At 52.3% G+C, this 22,144-nt stretch overlaps 1 protein-coding gene across 5 annotated transcripts; it reads left to right on the top strand.

Moving 5' to 3' along the window:
• The first annotated feature begins 3,249 nt into the window (after positions 1-3,249).
• SYNDIG1L (synapse differentiation inducing 1 like) lies at positions 3,250-19,954 on the top strand. Of its 5 annotated transcripts, XM_041397839.1 has the most exons (8): positions 3,250-3,277; positions 4,294-4,363; positions 11,680-11,749; positions 11,838-12,027; positions 12,575-12,680; positions 14,463-14,921; positions 16,137-16,274; positions 17,875-19,954. In XM_041397839.1, the coding sequence occupies exons 6-8, from the start codon at positions 14,493-14,495 to the stop codon at positions 18,031-18,033; spliced, it is 726 nt and encodes a 241-aa protein (XP_041253773.1). In that variant the 5' UTR covers positions 3,250-3,277; positions 4,294-4,363; positions 11,680-11,749; positions 11,838-12,027; positions 12,575-12,680; positions 14,463-14,492; the 3' UTR covers positions 18,034-19,954. The 5 variants fall into 5 exon arrangements, with proteins under 5 accessions (XP_041253773.1, XP_041253780.1, XP_041253795.1 ...); XM_041397846.1 differs by lacking the exon at positions 11,838-12,027; XM_041397854.1 differs by lacking the exon at positions 3,250-3,277 and having other exon boundaries at positions 4,277-4,363.
• The last annotated feature ends 2,190 nt before the right edge of the window (positions 19,955-22,144 follow it).

The raw sequence follows: 22,144 nt of genomic DNA, 5'->3' as shown, positions 1-22,144 counted from the left end.
AGAATATATTGGCAGGCAGATTTTAATGTTTGAGAGAACATAATCAAAAACAAAACCCCACCTTTCCATGCCAGACAGGCCTGAAACACAAGTATAGCCTTTTCCTTTTGTATTTTATGTCTACAGCAACATTTTTTCTAATTATTTTTTGAAGAGGGGCATCATTTGGATTGTATAATGAGTCCAGTGGGATAGTGTATCAGCTAATATTTAATGTAATGAGATCTCATTTCCTTCTGTTGGATGGGTTCTCAACAGAGTCTCCCTTGCAGCTGAGAGCAAAGGGCCGTTCTGATATCCATTTTCATTTCATGCATCCCAGTGGATGCATAAATACAACAAGAAGTTTCAGTGGAGTGGGAGGCTCTGTGCATTTTGCTACATTCCCTTCAGAGTCTGTCCCTTTTTCTGGGCAGGAAAGTTTCCAACTGGCAGCTTATCCTCAGTGCCCCAGAAGTGTTTTATCTCTGGCTGACTCTTCTAGGTCACAGAGCCTCTTGCCTCATGTCACCTCTCAGGGACACTGCCCATCTCTAATCTGGACTGAATGGCTGTGGTTATAAAAGCAAAGCTCCAAACCACATCACTTAGGCTGATTCTTGCCATACCTCCACAAGCATGTACATATCTATGTATGCATACATTCCTCTCAGAGCTGCCTGAGGTTGGAAAGGCTTTGATTTGGGATGCTAATGTCACCTTCTCATTGTTCAAGCAGGAGAAACAGTGCTGCAACTCTGCCAAGCAGTGTATCTCTAAAAGTTGGTGAAGGCTAATCTTCTGCCTGGCCAGGCAACTGCTGCACCTGCACATTACTCCAGGGATATGCATGGCTCTGGTGAAGGATGGAGCAACCATCCCCAGCTGATGGAAGGAGCTGGCCAGAACTGTGCAGGGATGGCTGTGGTGGAGGTGACCATGCACACCATTGTGGCAGTGATGTCCCTGCGAGCTATCCTCCATGCTCCCAGCCTTCTGCACGTGGAAAAGCCAACAAAGCTCTCTGAGCCTCAGCAAGCCATGGATGAAGATGCTTCATCCAGCAACTGAGTTTTTCTTTCATGGTCCCCCAGGACAGGGAGAAATAGGGTTTTGAGCATGCTTTTCTTCCCTATAACTCCACAGCCTCTCCATCCTTGCCAAGAGGCTGTCCTTGAGGAATGGGGCCTCTTTGCCTTTAATCACCCCATGCTGGCTGGACAGGGCTGCATGGGATCTCATAACTGAGGCAAACAGCAGGACTGGGAAGGAGGCAGTCAGTGGTGACTGCACCCCACAGGCTCCAGAGGATGTGAGCAGGGCCCTTATGGGGACTTTGACTCAAGGAAGGTGATTGCCACCAAACCTCTTTGCTCCCACCCACGCGACAGCAAGTCCCACTGACTCCCCTGCTTCCTCACAGGGCTCCAGCTCACCCCACACCCACACTATATCTTGAGGTGTGCACAGTCAGAGCTGTACTTCACACCTGCTAGGACTTTGCTGCAGTTGGAGTCAGCAGGGCTGAAGGAACCCCTACAAGTCATCCGCTCTGTTCCTGTGTCCCAAGTCACATCCTGAGGCCACTTCCAAAGCGTTCTTCTAATCTTCTAATTGACAGACCTCGGATGGCAGAGATGCAAGACTTCCTTACTTCTCCCCTAACCCTTTCCTGTCTGTCCCACTCCCCAGGGACATGGGGACAACTATTTCCTTCTTAGATTTCCCTCAGACTATGCTAGCTGTGTCTGGGCATAGACCTGTTTTCCTTGGAGATCACTCTGCTCACAGCAGCAGCCTTTTTGCTCTGGCTGACATCCTCAAAGACAGCTTCCCTGCTGAGGCCCCCAGCCTGGGGCTTGCATTCTGGGCTCAAATCCTCCTCAGACCTGCTGAGGGTTGCCAACAGTGGGACACAGATGTTACCCTCAGGGAGGGAAAGCTGGTCACCTGTCACTGGTTCTTTGGGGAACGCATGCATTTCAGTCCTGTGGTTAGCCCACATAATTCAGTCCTTTTAGCTTTTCAAAAGGGTGTCTCTGCTGCTGCTGGAAAGATGTGCAGCTACGTGAGAGAGCTGGAGCAGAGGGAAGGCTGCCCTGCCCATCTCCTTCCCTAGCCAGTGCCCCAGCCCTGTAATGGGACCTTGAGACCCAGCTGCCGTGGTACATAGCCCATCAGCTGTCAGTTCAGCTCCTGGAAGAAGCTGGGAGGTGTTCGAGACAAGCCCAGACCTTCAGAAAGTCACGTTGTACTGAGAAGACACAGCGTAGTCCCAAGGGAGCCTCAGTGTGGGCTGCAGAGGTGACAGCCGGGTAGCATTGCTGGTGGACACGGGCGGCTGTGGGTCGCACCTGGGTCTGCCTGTCCCGGGCTGCTCCTGGCGAAGCAGCCCTGAGGATGGGTGGAGGCAGGCGGCTCTCTGCCGCTCGAGCAGGTCGCTGCGGCTAGACCAGGCTCCAGCCGCGTGTGTATCTCACAACAGCCGTCTCGGTGCTGGGTGGTCCTGAAGTGGGGAAAACTATTAGGGGGACATTGAGGGAGTTTAGGAACAGCAGGGCATCGGTACAGGGCTCAGGGAGCTGCCGAAACGTGAGGGAGCATCGCGAGCTCCCCGGGACATTTGGGGAGTGGGGAGGAAATGGGCTCGGGAAGAATGGGCTGTTGGGGCTGTGGTCTTGACTCTTGCCGTGCTGGTGCAAACCCCGGTTACCTTCACTAATCGGAGTGATGCCCAGACTTGTGTGTGGCAAATCAGCCTGCCACCGCGATCCTTACGGAGCAGGGGCGGAAAAATACCTGACTGAGCCAGCGAACGAGCTGGCTGTCCCTGGGGTGCAGCCCCCGGGCCGGGCTGCCTGTCCCCCTCAGCACCGGCTCGGGCAGGGAGAAATCGCTTTTATCCTTTTCCTTTAAACTCTGATCTCTGGCACTGGGTCTTTCCCTTGCTGGGGGAGTGGGAAGGGCTGTGCCTTGGGAAATGCAGCGATCCGAAGAGAAAGGAGAGAGTTTGTGCCGTGTTATCGGAAGCAGCAGGCGAAGCAGTCACGTCGGGAGCAGCGGCGCGGCTCCCCTCAGCCAGCCCTCGAGCCGCTGATCGCGGCGGGCGAGCGCGGCTCTGCGGGCGCGGAGCTGAAGCTCGGTCCGGCCGCAGCCGGAGCGTGCGCCGCTCCCCGCGGCACCGCGCCGTGCCTCCGCTGCGCCGAGCCGCTGCCGGCCGCCGTCATGCCAGCCGCCGCCGCTCCGCTCCTGCCGCCCGTGCTCCAAGTTGGCGGGTGAGCCCTTCCTCGACACGCAGGTAAGGACCCGCGTACCGCTCTCGGGTGGGGGCATCCCCGCTGGCACCCGGGCAGGTCGGCTTTCCCGGGGGATCCGGGAGCTCGTCCCCAGCGTCCCCAGGCTGCTCCAGTCATTAGAGAGCGCGTCCCCAGGGAAAGACAGCCTCGCGCAGAGCTCATGTTGGCGCCAGAGGGGTCAGAAAATACCTTGGGGGATGTTAAAATGAAAGGCTACAACCTGGAGACGCCAGGACAAATTACCTTGTCAGAGGCTCTGGGGTGGCCAGAATGTAAGGATTTCAACCAAAGTTTTGGAGGCCAGATATGTTGGAGCAATTGCAATGACACCCTGGACCCAGGCTGCCTTCAGGACTCCCTCCCCGGGTGGCAGCTCAGCCGCCGGCTGAAGTTTGGGGGTGGTTTTCTTCTTCTGAGAAGCCTCAGCAGCCGGCGGGAGCCACGCCACTGCCGGCCATCCGCGGGATGCAGCTGGGCAGGGGAACGGTCCGGGGAGCTCGGTGGACACAGGGGTGCCGTGACTTGTGCCAACGACACGACTTCCCTGAGCAGCACCATCTCCCTGTAGCCCTGAGGGTGACCTCCCATTTTGTGTTTGAGGGAAAAAGCCACTCGTTCAGGAGTTTCAATGGGAAGCACTTTCCTTCTCTACCCGGTGCCTGTTTATAATTCCTTCTCCGAAGCTGCTGCGGGTTTCACAAAAGCAATGCTGCTCTCCCAAACCCGTTTTACTGGGCTGCTTCCTTTGCTTCTGAAAAAGATAAATTCCCCTTTCATTTAGCTTGGATCTGCCACCAGTAAAAACCTTTCCCCCAGGAGGAAGGTAGCACTATGTAAATACCAGGGGAAAACAGAGAAGTGGGGTCTGAGCCTGCCTGCCACGCGCAAGAAAAAAATATCTTTGGTCTCTGAGGGATAGTTGCTGGTTACTTTGTAGATTGTCATGAGAAGAGATTACCCAAGCCAAAATGCAGTGACTGCATTTCTCTGGCAAAAGTTTCTTGTGTTATAAAAACAGCTGGCAGAGCTAAAGCTATGGAGAGTTGAATCCACTTCAGTTTGTCTCCCCGAGCCACCGTCAGAGGCAGGTAATAAACACCATTATTAAAGAATGAGTAATTTGCTGCAGCTCTAGCACGGTGAATCTGTACAGCAGATCCCCAGCTTTTGCATGGTACCCAACTCCCTCCTGCCCTCAGCCCAGCCTGCAGACATCACCATCACTTGCAGAGAAGTAAACAAGTACTCAGAAAAAAAAATTGGCCCTTAAAATCTCCCTCTATCACCTAAAAGATCCCTGAAGCAAGCCCCAAAAGGGCCAATCCTGCCTGGCCCGGAGCTTATGGCAGAGCAGTCTGTGGGCCCCTGGCATGGGCATGGGCACTTCAGGCCATTTTGGGTTTTCTTCCCCCCTCACAGCCCCTCTGCTTGTGTTGGCACATACTCACATCTTCCCAGGACCATCTTTGATTCACTAGGTAGTCCAAAGCTCTGCCCTTTCTGTCCCCCTTTTTCTGCCTAGTTTCTGAAGTTCTGGACCTGAGCCTGTGACTGGCAGGTACCACTTGCAGGAGCTGCAACTCCATTGCTGCTTTCAGGGTGGTAATTTCAGGCAACATCTTTAGACTGAATTTCTCTATTTGTAGAGTTGGAGATGGGCAAATGAAATTATTGGCTTTTCTGAGTGAAGGGCCAAGGCAGAGCATTAGAGAGGAAAAAAAAAATCCATAACAGGTTTCCTCCAAATTGTCCTTCTCTGTCTGTTTCTCTGTCAAGTGAAAAAGGCAGCAAACCAAACACTTTGCTCAGCCTGGAAGGGAAGGCTGCAATGATCCCCAGTGTTTCTTGGGTGCATCACTTAAACCAGCTTCCTTTTGGAGTAAAACACTTCAGGTATGTTTTGAAAACCAGAGCTGGTTGCAGGATTTGTCCCCAAGCTATGTGTCTGGAAGCTCAACAGCTGGTGTGAAAAACTGGCCCAAGGCACATCAGAGACTCAGTGCTATGTGTGACAGCCACACTGATGCTGCTCCTGGGCTGGGCAGGGGTTTCTCTGCAAATCCTTCCTGCTCTCCATGACTTCCATGGTGGCAGGGAAGGACAAAAGGGTCCCCATCCAGCAGGAACATGCTGGGAGGGAAACACCGTGAGCAGAATGGACTCCCTCAGCCAGCATAGGACCAACAGTGCCAGTCACCCAGAGCACAGCTGCCTCTTTCAGCACACTGTGATGCTGGATGGGTACAAGAAGCAAGCTGAGTTCTCTCCCAGGAGGGTGGTATCATGGGCTGGGAAGAGAAAAGGGTCAGGACAAAATGGAAAACATCCATACTGCAAATGAAGGAGCAGTCCAGAGGGCGCCTCAGCAAGGTGACTTGACCAGGTTGTGGAAAAGAAAATGTGACATTGTTTTGTACAGCTTTGTTTCCATACTGTATGGAAGAAAATTTAGCACTATCCTCTGCATCATGCTGGAGTCTGATATTGTGGGACGGACAAGCGTTGTGGGATGGCTGGGGGCAGCTCCTGCCTTTCCTCTCATTATATTCCTGACAATAGAGTAAACCAGTGTGAACTGCCCCTCCTCAAACTCAGAGGCACATCTCCACTGAGTATTCTTTGGCAATATGGAATTTTGGAATATGGAAGAGACTCTCAACATCTGGTTTGGATTTCACTTTTTGACCCTAGTAATAATTTTAACACCTTGAAGTTTGCCTGGGCCTGCAGATGTTTGCCAGATGGGGAGACTTATTTGCTGGACCAGGAAATCATCTTACTGCTGATAATTGGAAACTTAGGGTTTTGAAAAGTAAGCTAGAAAAGTGTCATCTCCACAACTTAAGTTCATTTTTAACGAGAGAGCAGATCATTGGCAGATGAATTAAATATCTGAACTACAGAGGAGTCTTGTGAATCCCCAGGAGAATCAGGACACAGTAAGCAAGGTGGAAATAGCCCTGAGCTGAAGGCAGGGAGACAAGGATAAAATAAACAGGGCAGTGGGGAAAGGAGGGTGCTGCATGTGCTAGCCTTCAGGGTGCTAATGAATCATTTGAGTATGGATATGTTCTAAACAGAGACAAATGAGCAGTCCTTAACAGACGCTTTACATTGCCAGCTTCAATTGATAAGACAGGGATTTTCAGAGAGATGTGAGGATGGAATTAGGTGCTGTGGCTAAGCTGCCCTATCAGCAAACCACAGCTGTGAAGGGGAGAACTTTCTGTGCCCCCAACAACTGCTGCCACCTTGAGTGCTATGTCCCTGTCCCCATTTTGGTCTTGGATGGTGCAAGTTTCTCACCTGGAAGAAAGCCAGGTCCCATCTGCCTGACCACTTCTGTGCTGGGTGCCAGGATGTTGAAGGGAGATCATCCCTGGGATGCAGACCTGCACATGGTCCCAGGCTGGGCTGCAGGGCAAAGGGGAACACGGCTGGCCCTGGAGAGGAGCGTGAGGCACAGGTCTGCTCCAGCATAGAGCATTGATGCTCTCAGAGTGGTAAGTGCCTACTTGGAGAAGAGCATGGAGCCATTTAGGATAACCATTGTGTTTAGCTCAATACTGGGTATAAATAGTCATGGAAAAAACCTGATGTGAAATAGAGGACTGTAGTCATTAGCAGAGGAAAATCAGCCATGAGCAAAATTACAATCTGCTGGGAAGAGCTTCTGTGCATCTTCCAGCAGCAGAGAGGATGTCTTGATAGTAGACACATGTTGAAGGACCTCTGTGAGCAGTCCAGTGGGATACTTGTTATCCCTTTGGGCACTCTGAGCAAGGAGCCTGATCTCAGGCGAGGGGTTGGGCTGCCTCTGTGCTGGAGGCATTGGAGCCCAGGTGTCAGTGAGTTTGGGTCTCAGTAGCTCTGCATACATGGATCTTTCTAAGTAGGTTTTCTACACTGCGGGCAGAATGCCAGTGCTCCTCTCTCCAGAGAGCAGTTTTAGTGTAATTCCTTGGGGTGGTCCTGAGCTGAGGAAGAGAAGGTTGAAGCTCAGACCCAGTCTGAGCTCATGTTTCCCCAGGACAGTGATTTACATGCTGTAGCAGGGCGGGGAATTAGTCTCCTCTGACTCTCGACTGGTATTTTTGGCTCAGATGAGAAGTGAGAGCCCAAAAGCTTCCAAAACTGCCTTCACTGGCTAATGCCTCAAAGGGCTGGAGATGCTGACCGTCCCAGCAGCGAGCACACCTGGGAGTCATTGCCCTGACCTCACTGCCTCCCAGCAACCCTGATGGGTGCCCACACAGGAAAGTGAAGAAGCTCTGGTGAGAGCAATCCGTCAGCTTTGTTTGGTGTCATGTGCCCCTTTAAGGCCTCTCACAGGGGCTTCTTGTTGAGGGTGCTGCAGGGCTGCTGTTTGTTTGGGTGCAAACCCATCAAGAGTGCTCTGAGGCTGAGAGGACTGTTCCACTGTGGCTGCTGGAACATTCAGAATTTGCCCATCCCTGATCCTGTCCTGGTCCACTTCCCGGGCCCAGTGCTGCCAGTCAGGTCACCCACTCTGCTGTGCCTCAGCTGGGCACCCCATGGCCACTCTGCTGCCCTCCAGCTCCTGACCAGCCGCAGGAGCAGCCCCCCGACACTGCCCGCTCTCCTCCCTGGTCCCATGTACACAGGACAGCCTGCAGAAACTTCCAACAGCCGCCTTATTTACTTGTTTGCGTCTCCTGCTTAAAAAATGGCATGCCGAGAGAGTCCAAACCTGCTAATTATACACCTAGCCACCCACACCACCATGTGCTTTATTTCCATCACGATCCATGCTTCCTTCTTCCCGCATGCCAGCTCGATGAGCCCTTCCCGTACCTCTCGTTCCTGAGGGGCACTGCGGGGCGCACCCCGGCCAGCCGGGTGAGCTCAGACCCCGGGCCGGCGCCGGCCGTGGGGTGTGGGGGCGCCGTGGCCGTCCCCAGCGATTTGGACATGCAGGCACCGCACCAGGCTTTGCCCGCAGCCGCCGTCCCGGCCCCGCCACGCTGAGGGTCGGGAGCGGCCGCGCCCCGCCACCGGGGCGGTGCGGGCTGTGCGGGGGATGCGGGGCTGTGCGGGCGGTGCGGGTGCGGGTTCAGGGGATGCGGGGCTGTTCGAGCTGTGCGGGACTGGGCGGCGCGCTGGGCGCTGCGCGGCGCGCCGGGGACACCTGGTGGGCGCCTGGCGAGCGCCGGACGCGGCCGAGGCGGGGGACACGGCAGGCACGATCGCCCTTCCGGCGCCGCACAGCCTGCGGGCACGGCCGGTGTGAAGCTGAGTGCTGTGGGGGTGCCTGCTTGGAGGCGATGGAGTTTCCACTGCTCCCCTGTTGGTGTGATGCGCACGGGCAGTGTGTCCAGATTGCTGCCACCAAAGCTGGGGACAGGGAGGGGTGGGAGCCCCCGAGAGCTCCTGGAACGGCTTCTCCAAAACCTTCTCTAAGGCTTCTCCTTGCCAGCCCCAGGGAAGGATTTGCTGCTCCCTACCACCAGGAGCAACACCTTAGTTCTGAGCATAGCTGGGTCAGAACACTGCCGCAGAGAAACATTGTTATCAGAGACAATAAAGACCCGGCTTCCACCTGGAAATTGCCCAATTTGACTTGTGATCCTTGAAAAGCAGCCCATCGCATCCCAATTCTCAGAGCAATTTAGTCTCTGTTGGAGTCAGCAACCCTTTGGTACTGGCTTTCCCCGTCAGGAGATCAGAACAAGCATTTTATTCACTCCTTTCCAGCTCTATCAAACCAGCTGCATCAAAGGTGTGAATCAGATTCTCTGCATCACAAATGGCTCAGCTGTCCTCCCTCTATTCCAAGTCCAGGCTTTGTGTGACCTTCTTCCTTCCCTCCTGGTCCTCACCAACTCTTTCCTCTCCAGCAGCTTCACAGTCCTTTTTATCTCCGTGTTGGTGGCCAGGGTTCTCTGTCTGGCTCAGATGTCACTTTGCTTCCCCTGCCCCACGCTTCTTGCCCACCATGTCCCTACCCACTGCTCTCCCTACTGTGCTCTTTTGTTTCTCTGGGTACCATCTCTGCCAGCCCCATTGGGGCCATCATATCTCACCACCCTTTCTCCCTACTCCACACTGAGACCTGCCTCCCCCACATCACCCCTCTGAGCTCTCCAGCTCCAGGCCACCTCACCTGATGCTTGTGCCACAGCAACCTTTCCCAGGACTGGTGAAGGCTTGTTACACCCTGGGAATGAACAGTCCCTCAATCTACATGCATGTCCTGTGCCCAAGCCAGTAGCAGTGGTGTCAGACAAGCACCCATGGGAGTGCTTCAGTGTTGGCTGGAGCCAAACTTCTTTCTGCAATCATGTCTGTGGGGCTGATGAAAGCACTTCTTTCTCCCCTTGAGCTGTGGTTCACCCTTCAGTGCTCAGGGCTGAGACATACCAGGGATCCATGCTGCTGCATGGGCTCCTATGGCTGAGAGAGGGCTTGGTTCACACCTGCCAGTCCACGAGCTCTCACAGTCCTTCCTTCACCCCCTTTCCAAAATGACAGCAGCCTTTGCTTCTCAGCTGCTTTGTGAGATGGTTTTCTCTTCAGCAGAATCACAAGCTTGGATCCTCTGAGGCAGAGGTACTGTGTCCTGACTGGACCTGGGCCAAAGCGTCTCCTGAGAGCTTCTAGGGAGGTCTGGGCTCAGGGACAAGTGCTCGACAAATCTCCTATGCTTTCCTCTTCCATCAGGAGTGGGCCCGCATCTGTCCTGGGGCTATGGCAGCTGTACCTGGCCATGGTGCTGCTTAACATCAGCTGGATCAGGAGCAGGCATTCACACTGTCCCTGCCCTCAGACCAGCCAGGGCATGGCAGTGCAGCAGGACACCAATGCCTGAGAGCACCGACCTCCCCTGGTGCTGTACTGAAGGGGAAAGCCTTCAGCCAGGGTGGGCTAACCTTCTCACTCTGGAGTCTGGGGACATGCACCACAGCCACAACCTGCTAATGAGCCTGGGAAGCAAGGCAGAATGTTTGCTTGACAGGGCAATTAAATGATGATTGATTCCTGGAACAGCTACTTAATTCATGATTAGCTGGCTTATCATAGCCGGCATCTGTACCAAGGGTCCCTCTGAGAGCTGCCTCAGGGGATGTGGTGTGGAGGTGAGATCTGTGAAATACAAAGCTAAATTTGCTACCTCTTTATTTTCATGCCTTATTTTGGCTCATTTTACCCAGTACTCGCCTTAGGAAGCTGAGAGTACACAACACAGCTGTGCATTTTCCACTCTGCTGGGGACTGCTGCAGCCAGGCTGGGGAGTGTGGGGGCCTGCTCAGCCAGCTGGTTACAGGAGCAGCCGTGCACAGGGGGAGGCAGCTCGGTAGGGAGCCAGCAGCTGTCAGGCAGCAGTAGAGCTGCAGCAATGGTTCAGCTCAACTAGGGCACTGCAGTCTGCCTCCTCCAGGGTGTGCCCAAGCTGTGTGTGTATGCTTGTCTGTGTGCATCTCTCTGTGCACCTAGCAGCACATCTGTGTGTGTGCATCCTCCCCGTGCACCTAGCAGCACATCAGTGTGTGTGCATCCCTCTGTGCACCTAGCAGCACATCAGTGTGTGTGCGTCCCTCTGTGCACCTAGCAGCACATCAGTGTGTGTGCATCCCCCTGTGCACCTAGCAGCACATCTGTGTGTGTGCATCCTCCCTGTGCACCTAGCAGCATCTCACCACAGTTACCTGCTGCCAGTACTGCCCAGACTAGCCCCATGGGGCTGATGGATGTGCATGCTATCCAGTCTTGCTGGTAATCAAGACAGAGAATGGCCACTCTTTGACAATTTTGTCTTTTACTGCTTTCTTGCTTTCATCTTCTGACTTAATTTCTCTTTCCCCAAGCTTGGTTATTAACAGGCTTTCTTTATCACCAGGCTTATTTTATTACTAGGCTTCCCTTTTTAAGTCCCTGTGTGATTCAGATTTTAAGTCCTGTAGGATTCAGATAACCCAAATGGGGACTGGGTACAACTGCAGGGCTGGTCTGACTCTGTCCTTCCCTGCACATGTGCATGCAGGGCTGGTCCTCACCCTCTTTGCCATTCCCTCTCTAATGTCATCTCCAGGGGCTTGATGGCCCTTGTCTTCACCTGCAAACCCAGACCATTTGGTACACAGCTTCTGTGTGATGTGCTGATCTTGTTGACTGAGGAGACTGAGGGAAGCATCTCTAATCCCTCTGGTACTGGAATACTTTCACACCTTCACCCTTACTGGAGAGGAAAGTTTCAGCCTGGCTGCTTTCCAGCAGGGCTGAGCACACTGCTGCAAGCATGTTGTCACACTGGCCCTCATTGTTCCCTCCCCACTGCTGACAAATGCCAGGACTGGGCATGAAGGCTGCAGTTTGTGGCTCCTTTGCTTATTTATCAGAAGCACTGTGAGATTTTCTTCTGCACTTTTCCCCTTGTCCCTGCAGTCTCCCAGGGAGAGCATGAGCCTCAACTCCCAAGAGTGGAAGGCAGCAAGGAAAAGAGACTTTAGTACAGGTAAATATTTTTTAATTCCAGAGGGTACAGGACTAGTACAGGCTAAATCCTTCTAGCTGTAGCCCTGCCCTGTCCGTGCTTTGTGCAGCAGCTCCAAGATCCTGGCTCTGCTCTAAGGACAGCTCCAGGACAGTTTGAGGGCTCAGAAAGGTTTGAGCTCACCTGCCTTCCCTGGGATGAAGCCTCAGCCCTGCCCAGCCCACATTCGCAGACTTCCTCATACTTCAGGAGTTTTTTCCTGTGATTTCTTTTGATACCCACACTGTTACTTTTCCAAGGTATGTTCACCCTAGGATGTTTGCTGCCTGCAAGCCCTCACTGTCTCTTCCTCACAGCCCAGGTCAGTGAGACATCTCCCACTAGCCTTTCTAGCATCCTTTGGGACTCAACAGAGTCCATGTCCAGCAGCAGTCCAGCTGCACAGATGCACTCTTGCCACACTGCCTCCCTGGCACCTCCCAAACTGCCTTTTAGGTTTCCAATTCCTCCCAGCTCCTTTCCCTTCTTTCCCCCTCCCACTCTCTGTTTCCCAGCGCTTGCTGCTGTGAACTTATGTTTTTTCTGTGCAGCTCTGCTCCTTCTCCAACCTGTTGCTGAGGAGCCAAAGTGAGAAGCACGACAACTTCCACTCAGGCAGCACCTGGTGCCAGTGGCCAGCAGCCTGCCCGTGGTCTGCCTGCTGGTGTTTCTCAACACATTTGGAACTGACTCCCTTCAGCAGTTCTCAGCAAGATCCCATTCCTTCCTACCCTAGCTTGCTGCCAGAAGCATTCCTTGAAATAAGGCGTGGATGCTGTACTAAAACTGTCAATTTTCTCTCTCTAGCTCCTGCTTTGGCTGCTGCTCTCAAATGGCACTTGGTGACTGGTCTCTCCTTATGGTTTTGTTAAAAAATAGGTTATTTTGTTAGAAATCTAATTTGCATGTTAAGGTAAGCAAAGAAGAGGATTGTGGTTTCCTTGCCTGAAAACTGGGTTGTACCTTTGAGCTTCTCTGTGTCTGTGCAGAAAATAAAGCCATCTTTGCTATAAATATTCATCTGCCTTAAATATTTTGAAAATACTTAATGGCCATCTGCTGCACAAGCCACTACCAGCTTTATGAGTAATGTGGGAGACTGTGGAAGACAGGGAATGGTTTTGGGAAGGGAGAAGTGAAGGGCATTCACCAAAATGCGCAGTGTTTTAGCAGCATGAGAGGGCTTTTGAACAGCTCCATTTTCCTGAGCAGATTTCCAAAATGTGATGACCACTGCCCAAACAAAGCCAATGGACAGGCCCATTAAAAACCATGCACGGCTCTCCATTTGCATGATGTGGTGGAGTTTGGCCAAGGAAACAGGACCACTTGGGCTTTTCAGTTTCTAAAGTCTTCAGTTTGACTATTTATATTTCCTTCTTGAGATTTAAAGCCAAGGTGATGTGCTGTCTATCAGAAAACCTAGTGCATCTCAGGGATTGTCACAGCAGGAGGAAGTGTAACCCTGCTGCACAGCATCCTGCAGAGGAGTCAGTGATCCAGGTCTCTAAGGAGACCAAGAACATTTGAGGTTGCAAGGCAATAAGGTGGCATGGTCTGGGAGCTGAGAAAATATTAAAGAGACTGTAAAACCTGGGGCTCAGGTAGTGAAGAGGGCAAAGTAATTGTTTCTCTCTCCTGAGAATGCTGATATTTCACTGTACTTTTTCTTTGTTCCAAGGTGGGTTGGGAAGCCAAAATAGTAAGTGCTCCTCTGAAGGAAGGGGGGCGGGGGGAAATATTTCATCTCAAAAATTTTCATGGGAAAAAAAAAAAAATGAGAGCAGTACAAGCCTTCAGCTTGTGCCTTCACTCTAAAATGGAGGAAGGGAGAGGGAGGTGAATTTCCCTGAGGAAGAAACCCATGTTGACATTTGTAGCTGAGGATCTCCTCTGGACTCAGCATTTTCTGAAGCAGGTGGCCCAGAGCCAAGGCTGTCTGGCTGCCGCTGTACCCAGGGGTGGAGCTGGTTTAAACAGCACTTTGATGTGATGGATCATTTACTTAAAATTTCATCATTTCAAAGTGGACCAAACCCCATGGAGCCTTCCCTTTAATCTCCACATCTTTCTGTTCCTCCTCACAGCTGGCTGAGCATCCAACACTCCCACCCCACCCTAAACACACCTCCATGTCCTCACAGCAGCCCCCTGGCTTCCCTTGGTGGCTCACTGCATTTGCCTCAGCCCCAGTTCAGGCTTGGATGAGTCCTAGAGAATTTCCTATGCACCTGAAAGCCAGCTAGGTGTATGTGTAATGTCCAGTGGGATATAATTCACCATGCAACCCTCTACTTTGGGAAGTCAGGGAGGCTCCTTGAATGACTGTCAGTCTCTTATCTATTTCTGTGCCGTCAGTTTTTGTCACAGCACTCATTATGAACCAGCAGAAAAGATGCAGAAGGTCCTTTCCTGTCAGGCTGTACATGACCAACTTAAGATGCATTACAGATACAGCAAGCCCTCATGTTAATCCAGCCTGAATCAGATAACCTTACTGCAGGGTTGCATCCTTACCTTGCTACCGCCTGGGGAGATAACATTCAAGCTGTGCAGAGGTGGGGAGGGGTCTTGTTTTCTCCAGGATTGCCAAATTTTTCTGTTCCCACTAGCCTCTTGACATTGGCTGTGCTTTCCTGCTCCCTTGCCTGCTGAACTAACAGCCTACTCCCTCCCACCCCCTCTGCTCCTGCAGGATCTCCCCACCACCACCACCACGGGCAGCATGGAAAGCATGCAGGAGCTCCAGAACCCGCTCTTGGCCAAATCCAATGGCCACCTTCGCAGCAGCTATTCTTACCACCAGCACCACAGCCAGGACTACCCCAGCCACCGCTGCCAGGGGAAACTGTATTCCTACATATTCCAAAACACTGGTGGTGCCAGGACTCACCAGCTGCTGGATGCCAGTTCCCTGCAGCTGGCTGTTGAAGCTTTGTACGGCCCCAGTTTCATCCTTGTGAAGGATGAGACTGCTCTCAAGGCCAAGGACAGCAAGATGGAAAGCTGTGAGACCACTTTTACGGAAAGCAAAGAGTCACCATCTGAAGCTCCTGAAGGGCAAGAGGCACAAGGGTCCTGCCTGGTAGAGAGTGACATCCGTATCCAAACTGTTTCCTATGAGGTGGAGGAAGAGGAGCTCCAGGAGTATGAGGTGAGCTTGGACAGGTAGGATAGCACTAAACTCCTGCGGTCATTCTTTCTGGACATCGGCTCAAATTCTTGATAATTTATTCTCCCTTCTTTACCCAGAACTCCCCCCCAAGTCCTACCATTCCTGCCTCACCAGCCTCCCTGTGCACCCAGTATTTCTTCTTTCTCCTTATCATTTCTGCTCCTTTTTCCTCACTGCTGACCTCAGAAGGAAGTCAGCTTCCCTAAGAGCAGCCTGGCTGCCTGCTGCTGGGAGCAAAAGGGAGGTGGGTCTCTGCAGGACCCTTGGGAAATGGGAATGCTTTGAGAAGGGCAGCCTGTCGCTGCTGTGGCACTAGAGCTAAAGAGAAACAGCAATCTTGCATAACAGCAAAATTCACATGCGTGATGGCAGCAGCTGAGAGAAAGCTTTATATATATAAAAAGACAGGATGAATCCTGCACAGGAAGAATGAGAGCTGACAAAGCAGCCTCATTGCTGTGCTGTGCTTGAACAGTGGTGCCAAGGCTGGGAAACATCATCCAGGATCTTGAGAGGTGGGAGAGGGTCCCAGAGCTCACTGGAGCTGATGCCTGATGACCCAGCACAGCTCTGCTTCTTTTGGTGTGGGTGACATAGCCTGTTCAGATAGCAGCAGGGATGTCCCCACTTCTGTGTCCCTTCCCCACCAAGACACATCACCTGCAGGGTGGTCTGAGGCTGGCCCAGCCGTGCCCAAGGGCAAGAGGGCTCACCACAGCCACTGAGCAGTGACTCACTAAGGGGACAGGGCATGCTGCCCCTGCAATGGAGGCTCCACTTCAAATGCTTTCCCTCACTTCCTAAATTAGTTTAGCAAGATATTGATCTCCTAGACTCTAATGGGGATAAGTCACTCTGTTTAAGTTTGTTTAAGCTGACAAACAGTCAGTTCTGCCAAAGCTGAAGATATTTCAGTTTAAGACTCTCTCTAATGCAGGGAAATCCCAGACCCCCAGCATTTGCACTGGCAGGGAGCCGAGAATCCAATTTGCTGAGCTACGTTGTTCCTCATCAAGTAATGCTGAAGAGTCTAAAATATTTTTGAAATTTACTCCTTGAATTTGCCAATGGGAATTGTATGAGAACATGTGACGGGATCAGGAGAGAGTGGGAGCTGGGAGGCGAGGTGCTGAGATGCAGCCTGCGGAGTGGCACGGGGGGGTGGGCATGTGCTGAATCCATCTGGTTTTGCAGAGCGACTCCTCCAGCGACAGCGAAAGCGAGGATCATTTCCTGATGCTTCCCCCCCGGGACCACTTGGGCTTGGCCCTTTTCTCCATGCTGTGCTGCTTCTGGCCCCTGGGGATTGCTGCCTTCTACTTCTCCCAAGGGGTAAGGAGTCCCTTTGCTTGCCTGCATGTGCCAAGTGCTACAGCAAGGGCCCTGAAAGCCTCAGCGGCCCATGGAGGTGACCAGCACCTTTCTGAATCTAAGGTTCATCTCTGTGCATGGCCATAACTCTGAGGGTTGAGATGAAGGGTGTTCCTGGATGTCTCCACAATTGTTATGGAGTTGGAACCCCTCCAGTTCTGGTGTGGGTTACTGGAGGTCAGGCTTCTCCTTTGGGTTTTCTGGCTGTTATTTAGGGAACTGGGGCTCCTCTTGGCCTTGCCCACCTTCTCACCCTCCAGCCAGGTTCAGGAAAATGGCATTTTCCCACTTGTCCTCCCATTCTCCAGTAATGTGAAGATTCTACACCATGACCCAGACTGAGGCAGCTCATTCCACAGGAGCCAGGCTGCCCCGGAGGCTGGAGGCAAAGGAGAGCTTGGTGTCCATATCACACTACAGCTCCTCTCTTGCACTTGTTTCTGATGCACATCGGCTGACCTGTGGGAGCCAATGCCAGGCTGGCAGAGGCTGGAGAGGCAATGGCCCTCAGGGTGCAGCAGCTCACAGGAACTGCTGCATCCCTGAGGACTTAGCCTGGAGCCTGGGCTCACTTACATTGCTGTTGACCCAGAATAACTCATGCAGAGCCAGAGGATTTACTCCACATTTGCACAAATGCTGCTGTACCAAGAATAGATGGGAGGAGGCATTAAGAAGTCAAATCAAGAGGATAGGAACAGAAGTGGAAAAATATATTACATGAGTTCCTGGCACAGAGTTGGTGAGAGGCAGGGGAGGCATTAATTGATTAGGACCCCAAGGAGCAGTTGATTTCACATTTTTCCACGTAATGCAAGATAGCACAGTGCACTCTCCATGTGGTGATGCAGGTGGGGCATTTTATATCTAGCTCCGTTTTCTATAACTACCCCCTTTGTTCACTCACTGAGGCAAGGACCATATCTGTTTTGGTGTCTTTGCACATTGAGTGCATTGATGCCCACCCAGCAACTTGAACTCAAGTAGTAGGTAAAAAGAGCATATTGGAATATGCCCTGAGCACTCAGAGAAGATGGAAGTCACCGTCCTTTTCCAGAGAGATAAGGATGTGTCTCCACTGCTGGTTTCATCAGCCCTTCAACAGCAAATGGGCTTCAGCTGAAAACCCCATGCAGGAAAAATCAGTGGCAGCACAGCTGGACCAACAGACCATGCCATCAAGAGTCAGCTCCCTGAGCCTAGGCAGTTCTCGTTACATCTCTCTATAGGGTGCACTGGTATCAGCCATCATCCTATGCTCTGAGGTCTTACAAGAGTCCAGCCACCCACTCACAGCTCTGGCTGTGTACCCTGATGGTTCTTTCAGACAAGTAGCTGAAGCCCATGCTTCCCCTGGAGGCGAAATCCACAGGGAAATGTGTGCAGGTGGCACTGCTGCTCTGAGCCCTCCCAGACTGACAGACACCTTGCTGTCTGATCCCAGCCTCCAAGGGGTGCAGTGGCCAGACAAGAAACACTGACTCAGTAATGAAACAACTGCATGCTGGTTAAAGGCCAGGTTGGTACAGCTGTGAGCAACAAGCATTTCTTCTCCTTCCAGACCAGCAAGGCTGTCTCCAAAGGAGATTTTCATCTGGCCAGTTCAGCTTCCCGCCGAGCTCTCTTCCTTGCCGCGCTCTCCATAACCATTGGCACAGGAGTGTACATCGGGGTGGTGGTAGCACTGATTGCTTATCTCTCGAAAGGCAGCCACGTGTAGCTGCCACCTGCATGTCACTGCCATCCCTGGCCGCTGACCCTTCTGGGACTGAGCTTTCCTGCAGAGCACCGAGCACCAGCGCCTGCGAGGGCTGCTTGCACAGCAGGGCCCCAGCATGGATGTCCTGTGCAGGTTTCTTCCTCTTTCAGACAAACAGTAGACCCCTGTTCTCCCTGAACTTGTGGTGTGTGACCATCTAACAACAGGGAATTGAGCACCAGCCTGGCTGCTGGGACAAGGAGGAGCACATTTGCCTGGTGGAAGATGTGCAGGAGGGAAACCATGCGCTGCTGCTGGGCTGGTGCAACCACCCCAGTCTGGGGCTACAGCTTCCCTTCTCAGCCCCGCAGCTGGGAGATCCATCACTTGCCCAGGCTTGGCCCATGAAGGGTACACACAGGAAGAAGAGGGAGTATGGTGCCAGGGAATGACTGCTGCTTCTTCTGGGAGTCCTGCTGGGGTCTCCAGAGTCCTGTGATGGGGACAACATTCTCACTTCAGTGCCGTGGGGTGGCCTGACCCCTCAGCTGCAGTGAAGTAGGAGGACAGAGCACGGACAAGACCAACAGGCATGCTCTCTGCATCCATCGGCAGACAGACCCCCAATCCACAGCAGAACATCCCAGTTCCTGGTCTATCCCAGATCAGAAGCAGGAGGAAGGCAGGCTGGTGGTTGCACACCATCTCTCCCATTGTTGGTGCAAGCTGGTAGAGACAGCAAGGTTTTCTCTGTGTTAATAGTGACTGCTATGGTGATCCCAAGTCAGAGCCCTCATAAGGTTGCTGTCCCAGAGTGCTGGGCCCTCAAAAGTTTTTTAATGGAAATCTCTATCTAAGAAGTGTCCTGGGAGGGGTGCTGGCCTTGAAAGGTTCCACTCCTAGTGCTAGGTCAGGGCCCTGCACACGAAGAGAAATGGAAAGAAAAGGATGACAAAACCTGCAGAATCTGGGGTGGGAGTTCTGCTTGTGAGGGGAATGAGATCCAGAGAAGGAAGAGGTGTGGAAGGAGCCTGAGACACAGGGTGACCTCAACACACTCCTTCCCATGCCTTGGAGAGAGGTATCTCCATCCATCCAAAAGTCTCTGGTAACAAGGAAATACCAAGCACCCCCACCCTGGCCCATACATCTTACTTTTGCTTATTTGTATATTGTCAGCAACACATTAAATGCTTCAGAAATGGGTATGAAGGCAATGGTTGCCCCAAAGGGCTGGCGTTAAGAAGCCATGCCTTGCCCCTTACTCTCCAGCATCCACCTTTGACCATCCCTCCTCTCTCTGGCTCTCCTGTTGCCTCTTGTCCCCATGTGCAGGAGACTGCAGGCAGACTCTGGGCATCCCTCATCCCCTTCCCAGAGTTTCTGGGCAGGCTGCAGCCAGCTTTGCAAGAGAGGCAGCATGTTCCTCCAGCTGGGTGCCATTCAAATGTACATTTCATCCTAAAGAAGCATGTTAATGTCTGCGATTGCCATTGTACTTGAGCCATAAAAGAGAGAAGTGCATCAGAGACCTGTACAGAAGTTGGTCTGAAAGTTCCCATTATGTTTTTTAACATGGAAGAACTAATAAAAAAAGCAGGAGAAAAGAGTCTGTTTATAATAATGTGGAGCTGGCTGTCAAAGAGGTGAGCTTCACAAGAATGCCGCACTCACTTAAACCTGAGATGTTTATGCTGTTCCTGAAGGAAGTTATAATCTAGCTGGTGTCTGGGTATCTTGGAGGGAGGTGTATTTCAATGCAGATCACAGTGGGCAAATACCACCGAGAGCAGAATGGTGGTGTAAGCTTTTTTTCCCCTGTGTAGTTGGACAAGAATTAGGGAGAAAGACTGGAGCATCTGTGTGTAGTAGAAGCATAAAATCTGCTTGAAGAGGGGCAGAAAAATACAAACAACAGGAGGAAATAAGGAGATTTCTTTCTTCTGATGGCAGACAGAGAGGCAGAATTTGCAGGGAAGGGCTGGCATGTCCAAAAGAGATAAGGTGGCCTTAGAGAAGAGTAATAAGGGGCAGAATCACCTGGCACCCATGTGATGGTTTTAATTCCCCTCTCCTGCATGTGCTCAGCCTTCCTGGATATCCATCCCTCCAAATAACCAAGCAAGAGCATTATTTCAGGAGAGGGGATGTCTGTGGGTGCATCTGCAGCAGGGGTGACCAGCCCCACCACCCCCAGCTCAGTGCTGTCCCGGCTAAAGCCCTCCTCATCTCTCCCCTTCAAGTACCCCAGAATCAGCAGGGGTGGGGGTCCCTGCTGATTCTGGTCGAGACAAAATGATTTGGGCTGCCAGACCAGAATCTACAATAAGATACAGCATTTGCTTCTGAATTTGTAATTCTTCCAGCTGGTTCCCTCCAGAGGCTTCCAAGGGTGGGGGGTCCAGCCATTTTCAGCCCACTTCCCATGAGCATTCCATCCCTCTGAACCCCAAACTGCTTCTTTGTCTTTTTTTAATTTGAGCTGCGTGGGGAAGGAGCGGGCTAAAGGGCCAACAGAATTAGAGTCTTTTCTGCTAATAGCCTGAATCTCTGATGAACTTGTCAAAGCGGGGGAGAAGGGGCTGTGCCAGAGCATCCCTAAGGGGGGCATTATGCAAATGCAGAAATTAGTTGGAAACAGCCTGAAGGGAAACATGTGGAAATTTAAATCCAAGGAAGAGCATGATCACTGCTGAATAACTTATTATAGATTCACAGCGTCTGCTGTAGCTGCCTAAGCAGAAGGGAAGGAAGCAAAAAGGCAACAAGACACAGCAGTCAGGGAAGGTTCAAGCTCCAGAAACTTGACTGAGCTTAAAAAAAATAAAATAACTAAACTACAGTGGGTGTGGAAGAAGTGACTCTTCACCCCGCCTTCCTCCCATCCTGCCAGAGAAGGGGTCCCTCTCCCAGCCAGGACCCTCAGCTCAGCAGCATGGCCCAGACCCCTAAAGGGATACTCAGAAATTTGGGGGAGAGGAATAGCCTCAAGTTCTGGCCTGGCAACATGTCTGGCCCAGAAAGGAGAAGGAATGGAGGGAGCCTGGCAGGTCACTGCTGTGGGAGGTGATGTGAAGGGCAGAAAGTGCAAAGATGTCTTTGTCTGTGTAGAGGGGCGGTGACAAAGTGAGATCTTTGGTGGCTGATGAGGGAGACTTTGGGGTCTCTGAGATGGGGGTGGAGGAGGGTTGGTGAAACAGTGATGTTCTATAATCACAACCTGCAGTCCTTCTCTCCATCCCAGAGCTTTCTTAAAAATAACCACAGGTGGTACTGAAGAGTTCCAGGACATAGCAGAAAAGTCCTTCTTCTCCATTCATGACTGGGACATCTGTTTGTAACCAAGTTCTGCACCAGGTGGCTGCAGGTGCCTGTCCCTGTGAACACAGGTACTGACTGGCACCCTCAGCACAGGTCTTTCAACCCCCTGGCCTCAGCAACCCTGTACCATCACCCTCCTCCCCACTGCTCCCCAAATGCCCGTGCCCTGGCTCAGCTGCCCCACCAGTACCAACCTTCATCCTAAGCCAGTGACACCGAGTGACAGACACGGACAGTCACCAGAAAGCCCATTCCCTGCCCCCTTCCCCAAATCTGTGCACAAACACCCCTCTCTCGTTTCACACCCTCTGTGGCCTTTGGGTTGCCAGAAGTGCCATGACCAGGTGTCCCAGATGCCCTCCTTGCTGTGAGGACAAGAACTTGGGGACCAAGTCAGCCCCACTCCCTGGACTGGTTGAATATCCCCTCCATCCCTCCCCTGCCTTGAAGATGCTCCTTGCTCAGCCAGGAGCTCAGAGCAGCACTGTCTGAGGTATATTGGGATTTGGTTTCTTTTCACGGCAGCAGAAAACACATTGTCTTCCAGCTTGAGCTTCTTTTTTAACCTCCACAGCATCAAGGTGAGCACTTCCTGCGGGCCTTTCTCTTCAGAAGCAGCTAAGGACAGGGTGGATGAAGCCTGTACCAAGGGCGGGGGTGGCCTTTGAATCCTACCTCCTTCTGGGATGCAGCCAGGAAGAAAGCTGCTGAGGAAAGGAGCTGCTCCTCAGCACAGATCCGAGCGATCGATACATCTGAGCCGTCGCCTGCTCTGCTGCCACTGCTCACCCCTCGGCAAGTGCTGTGGTGT

The sequence above is a fragment of the Onychostruthus taczanowskii genome, unplaced genomic scaffold (assembly GCF_017590055.1).
Source record: "Onychostruthus taczanowskii isolate IOZ18803 unplaced genomic scaffold, ASM1759005v1 scaffold1, whole genome shotgun sequence".
Classification (NCBI taxonomy): Eukaryota; Metazoa; Chordata; class Aves; order Passeriformes; family Passeridae; genus Onychostruthus; species Onychostruthus taczanowskii.
Note: the sequence above shows the minus strand (reverse complement) of the source record. Positions and strands in the feature narration are given on the sequence as shown.

Excerpts from the sequence above, each read along its gene's own strand:
- SYNDIG1L (XM_041397872.1), top strand. The coding sequence starts at position 14,493 with ATGGAAAGCATGCAGGAGCTCCAGAACCCGCTCTTGGCCAAATCCAAT. Across the intron at positions 14,922-16,136 it reads AGGAGCTCCAGGAGTATGAG|AGCGACTCCTCCAGCGACAG; the intron begins GTGAGCTTGGAC and ends CTGGTTTTGCAG. Across the intron at positions 16,275-17,874 it reads CCTTCTACTTCTCCCAAGGG|ACCAGCAAGGCTGTCTCCAA; the intron begins GTAAGGAGTCCC and ends TTCTCCTTCCAG.